Here is a 9,180-nt window from a genome sequence, read left to right on the forward strand (position 1 = left end):
TAGGAGCCAGCAGTCCCAGGATGCAAGAGGGATGTCCAACTGCCAGTTTAGGCCCAATCCCTGTAAACCGGCAGTAGGACATCCTTCAAGGGGTCCCAGATTGGAGAAGGTGCAGGCTGGGTTGAGGAACATCCCCTCCTCCATGTACGAATTTTGTGCACCAGGCCACTAGTCTCTATAATAAAGAGCCAGGATCATAATGACTGATTATGACCAAAGGCTTGACCAGACCAGAAGTCAGTGCAGAAGTCAATGCCGTGGCGACCCAGCACTGACTGGGGCTGCTGCAGGTGCCCTGACCCAGACTGACTGCCTAGGGGGCTGTGGATCAGGCCTGGAGAGAGTCCTGCAGAGAGATCTGGTACAGTCCCCTGGTACAAAGCCACACACATTGATCAGAACTTGCTTCTTTTTCTCTCCTGGTCTGGCTAACAGCCGCACCTCCATTTCTCTCCAGGCCTCCACCAGGGCTGTTGATCAGTCCTGCCTTTCTGACCAGGCCCGGCTGATAGGCCCAGAGATGCTGACTAGCATAGAAACTGACCAATCAGAACAAAATCTGGGTCAACTGTGAGGAGCCAATGGCTGCCTAGGAGGTGGAGCTTTTGATGCTGACTGGCATAGAAACTGACCAATCAGAACCAAATTGGCCATGAAAAGGGCAGTTAAGGGGGATCAGGCAGGCAGAGGCAGTTGGGGGTGAGATCAGGCTGGCAGGGAAGGGCAGTTGGGGGCGAGATCATACCGGCAGGCAGAGGCAGTTAGGGGCAATCAGGCAGGCAGGCAGAGGGGTTAGGGGCAATCAGGCAGCCAGGCAGGTGAGTGGTTAGGAGCCAGCAGTCCCAGATTGTGAGAGGGGTGTCCAACCCCCGATAGGTCCCCGATTGGAATGGGTGCAGGCTGGGCTGAGGGAACCCACCCCCTCTGTGCACCAAGTTTGTGCACCGGGCCTCTAGTAGTTCATATAAATAAAGTAAACATTTTTAAAAGATATATGATTTTAATGCTAAAAGTCACTTAATAAAAACTGGTTATAGCATCCTCTTGGAAATAACTGGATCATTAATATTGATATTTTAATAAATTTTAGCTATCCTAAATACTCCATATTAAAACACATTATATATCTTACATACCTACAAATTGATTACTAAAAAACTTAATTTCTTAAAATCAGGTGTTCCCAAGCCTTGAACCCTCAATAACAAAATTACCTGAAGAGCTAGTTTAAAACGTGGTTTCCTAGCCTCTGCTCTCAAAGACCCTAATTCCATAGACAGGGGCTGAGGCCCTGGATCTGTACCCTTAACCAGCCCCAGGTGATTCTAATATGTAGCAAGGTTTAGAAATCCTGCGGGATTAAAGTAATTCATGGGAGGGAATGAAACGAGAATTTGATCATGAAAATCCAGTTTCACATTACTAATGAAAACATCTTAGTTGGACAGATATTCAAGTAATACTTTTAAACTTAATCAAGTCCTGATAGTATTCCTGGTTCATCCTACAGGCAGTTCATCTTTCCTTTCTCTCCATCATTTTCTCCACTCTCTACCTTCAAAACTCACTACCTGGTTCTCCCTGAACTCAACAAGCCACAAAAGAATTACTTAACCTCATGGTTAGTCGGTGTCTTTAGCCCACGAGCTCTTTAGGGACAATGATTGATATTATCATCTTTATCAGTATTTACCAGAGACTGGCATGACTAATGACCAAGAAATATCCAATAAGATTAATCCTTAAAAATGCTAGACACTGCATTTTAGTATAATTCTTCAATGTATCAAGATGGGTTTTGCTTTTTCTAGGCACCTGTTTCTCTTAGATCAGTGGTCGGCAAACTGCTGCTCGCATGCTGCACATGCGGCTCTTTGGCCCCCTTGAGTGTGGCTCTTCCACAAAATACCAACTTCTGCGCATGGGCCACGAAGTTTCAATCGCACTGTATATGCGCGTCCGCACGTGGTATTTTGTGGAAGAGCCACACTTAAGGGGCCAAAGAGCTGCATGTGGCTCACGAGCCACAGGTTGCCGACCACTGTTCAGGGGTGGGCAAACTTTTTGACTCAAGGGCCTCAATGGGTTCTTAAACTGGACCGGAGGGCCGGAACAAAAGCATGGATGGAGTGTTTGTGTGAACTAATATAAATTCAAAGTAAACATCATTACATAAAAGGGTACGGTCTTTTTTTTTTTTTTTTAGTTTTATTCATTTCAAACTGGCCGGATCCGGCCCGTGGGCCGTAGTTTGCCCACGGCTGGTTTAGATACTTCATCCCCTTCACCCACTATGTTACCTCTAGTCTTCCTATTCAGGGCCTCATTCCCTACTCCCCATACCTACCTCCAGGACTGGGGCAGCCAGGCTCTGGGAGGCCCCCAATGATCCTGATCTGGTACAGTCCCCTGGACAACATACCAGAGTTGTGTGACTAATAGAGTACAGCAGAAGTGATGGGATACCACTTCCAAGATTAGATCATAAGAGACCCTATGAATTCTGTTTTGGTTTCTCTCCCTCTGACCACTCACTACCACGAAAGCCATATAACAAGCAGCCCCTGGATGCCTCCTACCAGCAGTCACATGAAAGTGCCTGGAAGTGAGCCAACCCTCCAGCACAATCAGGTCTGTAGAGATTGCAGTCCAGGCTGACAGCTTGACTGTTACCTCTGTAAGACGATGAGCCACAACCAGCACAACCATTCCCAGATTCCTGAGTATTAGAAACTGTACAAGAAAATGAATGTGTTTGGTTTTAAACTGGTAAATTCTGGGGTAATTTATTACTCGGCAATAAATAACAAATACAAAGATTTGTAAATTCATACTCACTACAACATAAACTTCTTAAAAACAGTCATGATGTGGTATGGTATCTCTGACAGTTACTACAATGTTTGCTGAATTGGACTGACTGATAATTTTCCAAATCCTGGATTATGTATTTTGTAAGCAGGAACAAGATATTGTCTAAAACAGTTTCTCTACTTTTAAAAGTGGAATCAATAATGGTTCCTTACCTCACAAGGTTATTATAAGGATCCAATAAAATAATATTCATAACTGCCTCAGAACAATGCCCACCACACTAAAAAGTGTTAAGTGATGTTAACTACTAAAAGTAAAATGTCTTAAAAGGAAATGTATCACTCTCTTTCCTTAGTACTAAAACCCTAAAAATGAATGTTTTAATGTAAGAATTATTTACAAGTCATGTCAGGATTATGAAATAAACTTAGAAAACTGATTTACCTTCAAATATTAAGATAGAATATCAAATAAAAGAAGATATTGGATATGTTAAAAAGGTAATACTAATTAATCTAGCAATCTATATTCCCCAAAACTGTTTTCATTTGTCATAGTCATACCGCAATAAGTTCATAACATGCTCCTAGACTACATTACAAGATTATATTATAAGAACACAAGTAACTGGATCCAGGTAAAAGTATGGTTCTTTTTTTTTTTTTTTTTGTATGAAATTTGGTGGAAAATCTTTTTCTATTTCCAAGTTTCATCTACTTAGCTAAGGTCACTGGAATTTAATAGTCTAATGAGAACTCTCTCAAATGTGTTGCTACTGCCACTGTTCACTATGATTTTTGTTAAAATACTTAGTCATTAAAAATACATAATTAGCTCAGCCAGCATGGCTCAGTGGTTGAGCATTGACCTATGGACCAGGAGGTCACAGTTCGATTCCCGGTTAGGACATACCTGGGTTGTTGGCCCTATCCCCAGTAAGGGATGTGCAGAAGGCAGCTGATCAATGATTCTCTCCCATCGTTGAGGTTTCTATCTCTCTCTCCTTCTCCCTTCCTCTCTCAAGTCAATAAAAATCTATTTCAAAAAATACATAATTAGCCTATCACAACTGAACTAAGCCAAGATAAATTTATACCTGATACTTAACTACTAGTTAACTATTGAATTGTCAAAATCATAGCTTACACAGTCCCAAGACTTATCCAGAAATTGCTTTAGATTTAAAACACGTCATCTGGACCTTAGGCTTGATATTGCCAGAGGATATGGTTCAAAGATAATGCAATGGGAATTTTTAAAACCTGAAGATAAAAATTCTAATTTTTGAAAAATTACAGTAGCTTCCCTCACAATAAGATATACAACCTTCCAAAAAGCAAACTCCTATAAAGTACAAATCATACCATCACTTATTAATTGGCTCTGTACCACAAAATACAGAATTGTTTTCACATCTATTTCAGAAACAGCTAATTTTGGAGTCCAGCACAATACTGAAAAGAAGCACTTGTCTTTAAGGCTACATTTACAAAACAGAAATACCTATAAGTGAACATTTGAAATAATTTTATCCACATAAACTCACCTCCAATAACAGAGCAGTTAGGAAGAGGAATTAAACTTAATCGTAACCTAGGATACAAAATAACACCGAGAGAAGCAAACCGACTTGGGAGCACAGCTAACGGAAGGTGCCGGCTTTGCTAGCATGTGGTATAAGCAATTCCAGATACCAATGGTAGATAACAATTATTTTCCCTCTTTTTCTTTTTTTGCTGATAATATTAACACTAAAGTGGCTTAGTAAGTGTAAAGTCTAAAAGGGAACTACAAGAGTGTGTGTGTACATACTGCAAAAATAAGCACATGCATTTAATATAGACACACACATATATGCACACACAGAGACGGTTGACTTTCCTTCCAGTTTGAATTCCCAGCCTCCCAATGCTTATTACCAATAGAAAAAGGGGAGCACCTGCCCCCACATTTGCCGCTGTCACTGAGAGAAGAGAGAGCTTAATGGGCCAGCCTTTGCCTTTTTCCCAGGGACCAATTATCCCTTTCCCAACACCAGCCTGGATCTGTGTTTATCCAAGGGTTTAGGCATCCTGCCTATTTCTAAGTAAAAAATTCTTCTCTAAACCAAATTTAGGTCAGAACACAAAGTTGAGAAAATAAAGGTAAAGCAAAGAAAGACAGTTTATTGTAGATCATTTTTTAAAGTCAAGTAACCCATGAAACTGAAAGAGTATATATATACTTACTCTAATTTTAGATTGGGGCCAGGGTATTAGGAACAATTTAGAGAAAGAAAAAAAATTTGAAAAAGAAAGCCATTTATCTCTCTATTAAGCTAAAGACCCATCTAACCTATACACAGTTAACACTTCAGGAATCTTATGAATCATACACTTTGGTTACTAAGTGACAGACATGGGGGTCTCCAGATATTAATCTGCTCTATATAAAGTCCTCTCAATCCTAGTATCTTCCATGAAGGAGGAAAAATAAATAGCAGCCTGAACTTCATAGGATTTCTAAAAGTGGATATATATATATAAATATGAATCACTAACTTTTACACAGGCAAAGCAACTTAAAATTTTACAAAGCACTATTATTCAATAATTCTTGCATTTCCTAATATATTTTATTAGATGGATAGAAATAAATTCCAGTCATACATTCTTGGGTTCATTGGGACAAATACTTACCAGGCTATTCTTAAGTACATTAAGATTAAGCGTTCAACACGCTTGCCTGAAAAAAGCCATGTGGAGTAAAAGGAAAAGGCACAGAACTAAGGGTCAGGGAAGGTTAGTTCCAGCCCTGCCTCCATCATTAAGCAACTGTTTGATCCCCGCCATGCCCTTCACTTCAACAATGTGACATTTGATATTTCCAAAGTGAAGTCCCTGAACAACATAACTTCTAGCTCTAAAATATTAAGTTAGTTCTCATGATCACTTTTTAAACATTTATTTCTATCAAAGTGATACATACTCAAGACTGCCTTCTAAAGGTCGGTCTCTAAGATAAAAAGGTCAAAAAAAAATGTTCCCGCTTCACTTATGGGATAAGATATAAAGAGAAGAAGAAAAAGAAACTTTTGGTTTGTATAAAGAAAAAAATAGAGCCAGTCTGGTGTGGCTCAGTAGTTGAGCATTGACCTGGGAACCTGAAGGTCACAGTTTGATTCCCAGTCAAGGTATAGGCACAGGTATCAGACTCAGTCCCCAGTAGGTATGCAGGAGGCAGGCAATCATGATTCCCTCTCATCACTGATGTTTCTCTCTCTCCCCCTCTCCCTTCCTCTCTGAAATCAATAAAAAAATATATGTTTCAAAAAAATAGAAATGAGAGTGTGTTCCCCCTTTAATTGGCTTTTAATAACCAGAATTCCTATTAATCAGAATTCTACAAATCCTTTACACAGTCATATCTTAAATCCAAATCAGTCTGGCTCCTTTCTTTTACCTGCTTCTCTTCCAAGTTTATTATGATGACAAAATGCTTTCTCACTTAATGTTATCATACTTTGAAAAAAGGTAATGATATTTAACTTATTAGCTATCAGATGTAAGCAAGTTACTCTTCACTTCAATGTCTAAATGTGTAAAATAAGGGTAAACAATCTCTCTCAAGATTGTTGACAACATTAAATAAAATACATGGAAGTATGGTTAACTAGCATAAAAGCACTTTCAATAAGCATTTGTGTTTTAAAGCTTTGACAATTATCTACAAAAGTTATGGAAACACCTCATTCCCTAGTTAACAGCATATTTACTTCAAAAGATGTAGGCAAAAAATAATACAAATAGAATGTTTAAATCATGGAACTGTTAAGTACTATTTTTTAAATTCTGTAAATATGTATTGAGCATTTACTATGTGCCAGATACTATAATGCTAGGGTTCCAGAATTCAGTGATTAAGACATTGATCCCACCCTCAAAAAGCTCAGTCTATAATACAATTGAAAAATATAATTGAAAAGCATACACAAGGAGCAGGATGAAGCAAACATCCTGGAAAAGGGGAAATAGTCGTTCTGCAGGCAAAGCCTGGGTTTTTAAAGCCTCGCTCAGCCATTTACTAGCTCTGTGATTTGGGGCAACTGAATTTACCTCTCTGAGCTTCTTTGTAAATCTACTTTGGAGAGCTATTCTGAACATTAGAAATAATATATGTGAAGTACCTGATACATCGCAGAAATTATTTTTTGTTGTTTTAGGATTTGTTTTTAATAGACCAAATTTAAAAGGTGGGTAGCATATCTTGACTAATGATTAAGCTACATATGTCACCAGAACAGAGAAGGCCATAAAGAACCACATCAGAATGTTACCACTTCCAAAGTCCAAAGTGATGTGGTTCCTAACATGTGGTATACTCAACTGCTGGTGAAACATATTTCTAATCTATTTCCTTCTCCATTTTTACCTTGACAAACCATTTTGCATTCTCACACTCTACTTTTTTCCATTTATTCCCCAGGCCCACTTCAGTCCTAGTTTGGGACATTCTGCATATCCTCCATGAAATGGCAAAGTCCTGTGAGCAACTGATGATTATTAAGATTGCATTAGGAGATAATTAGAGCTAAGCTGGGCTCAAACTACTATTACTAACGTAATGGTTGACTTGCAGAACTGGAAGCTGCTAAATAATGATTAGAATCTTAAAGTAAATATTTTAAAATATTATAAAATCCAGCCAAGAGATAAGTTACATTTACATTTTCTCTGTTCCCCAAAGCTATTTCTTCTAAATACTCTAACTGATAAAACATTTGAAATATACACAATGAACAAATATAAGGCAAAACCATAGTAAAAAGGCAAAGCAGTCTATCCCTAAATTCCATTGAATCATACAATGGTCTTTATGTCAACATAGTTTTTCAGAACTAAGAACATGTTCCTATCTTTAAACCATCATGTAAGGTCAGTTTGCTCCAAGTTAAATAGCCATGTATTAAAACTGAGGACATCATGAGTCAATCCAGAATTTAATTTGATAGCTTCCACATTCAAGAAAACCAGTGTCTCTAAGTCATCCTTGTGGTATATAATTCATATATAATGAATACCCATAGCATACCAGTTATATTTGCAGTATGCTCTTCCTACTCTTAGCCAGTTTGACAATGCATTTTGAAACACTAATGTTCTATCAAAATTAGCTGCCTTATACATTTTCAAGAATCAAATCCTGGGCATGTTTTAAAGTTTTTTCTCTGAGGATAAGGCACAGAGGAGTCACCAAAATGCAAAAGAATCTCTTTCTTGTAAATATTAATCTAGAGGGTCTTTTTAAAATTCAGAACTCAGAGTATGATAATACAAGCATTTCCACATTAACAAACCCAGAAGTTTCTTCACAAAGCAAGCCCAGACATCCTATAAAAATAGTATTACTGCTCATTTTTACCACTATAAATTGATGTTAATTATTATAATGTAGTTCAGTCCAATTCCCTCCTGATAGCCTTGAGAATGAAGGGAAATGTACAAAATTATCAAATGTCACAGAAGCAGCAGCTTGAGGGCGGGGTGGGGGGCAGAGAAAGACAGAAGACAAAAGGAAATAGGAGAGAGAGGAGATATATGGTTGAAACTAAAATGCTTGCAATCACTAGACCTTGGCCCAGCCCCTGACCCACTGAAATCTACTTTATGTCATCTATCTTCCCAAAAAACAAAACGTTAACAATGGAAGCAAATTGATCTTGGGCAGATTTCAGTCCAGCGTTCAGTTTGAGATATGCCAGAAAGAAGAGCTAAACAGAAAAAAGATCTAAACAGTAAAAAGCGGTGCGCGTGTGCGCGTGTACGCGTGTGTGCGCTAGTGGGGAAGAGGGGGTACATAAAAGCCAACTGTGCCCAAGTCTCAGCAGCGATGCTACCCCGCGAGTACTACTAAGGCAGGGCCGTGGGCCCTCCCGCTGCCAGGCGGGAGGCGGGGGTCGTGGGTTCTCCCCCGCACACCCTGGAGACTGGGAAGCCTCTGAGTGCAGGGCGAACGGGTGGCGGCCGTCGGCGCCCTGGGAACCCGCGCGGAGTGGCTCCAATAAGACCTTCCCGGCCAGCACCTGGGAGCGCGGTCTCCCAAGGAGGCGCACACGGGGTGGGGCGAGAAGGCAAGGAGCTCTTCCTCCGCTCGGGAGGGAGGAAGAAGGCGAGGGGTGTCCCCGCATCCCCGTCCCCACCCCGGCGCATCAATTACCCGTGAGGTTCCTCAGCACCGTCCCGTGGGCCCAGAGGCTCAGGACCTGCTGCACCGACAGGTTGATCATGGAGTGGTCACCCCCCTCCGCCTTCATCTTCCCTGGGGGGCGCCCGCCGCCTTCTCCTCGGACGCCGGGGGGCGGCAGCGGGTGTGAGGCTCCGGGGGCGG

At 40.4% G+C, this 9,180-nt stretch overlaps 1 protein-coding gene across 1 annotated transcript in view; it reads right to left on the bottom strand.

The window, feature by feature from the left end:
• Positions 1–9,174, bottom strand: part of TMEM170B (transmembrane protein 170B) — a 35,646-nt gene extending 26,472 nt beyond the window's left edge. Inside the window, exon 1 of the mRNA XM_006769728.2 lies at positions 9,010–9,174. Within this exon, the coding sequence (XP_006769791.1) occupies positions 9,010–9,106 (97 nt within the window). The 5' untranslated portion in view covers positions 9,107–9,174. The remainder of the gene's footprint in view (positions 1–9,009) is intronic.
• Positions 9,175–9,180: the final 6 nt, after the last annotated feature.

This window comes from Myotis davidii, unplaced genomic scaffold (genome assembly GCF_000327345.1).
Source record: "Myotis davidii unplaced genomic scaffold, ASM32734v1 scaffold62, whole genome shotgun sequence".
NCBI classification, from domain to species: Eukaryota; Metazoa; Chordata; class Mammalia; order Chiroptera; family Vespertilionidae; genus Myotis; species Myotis davidii.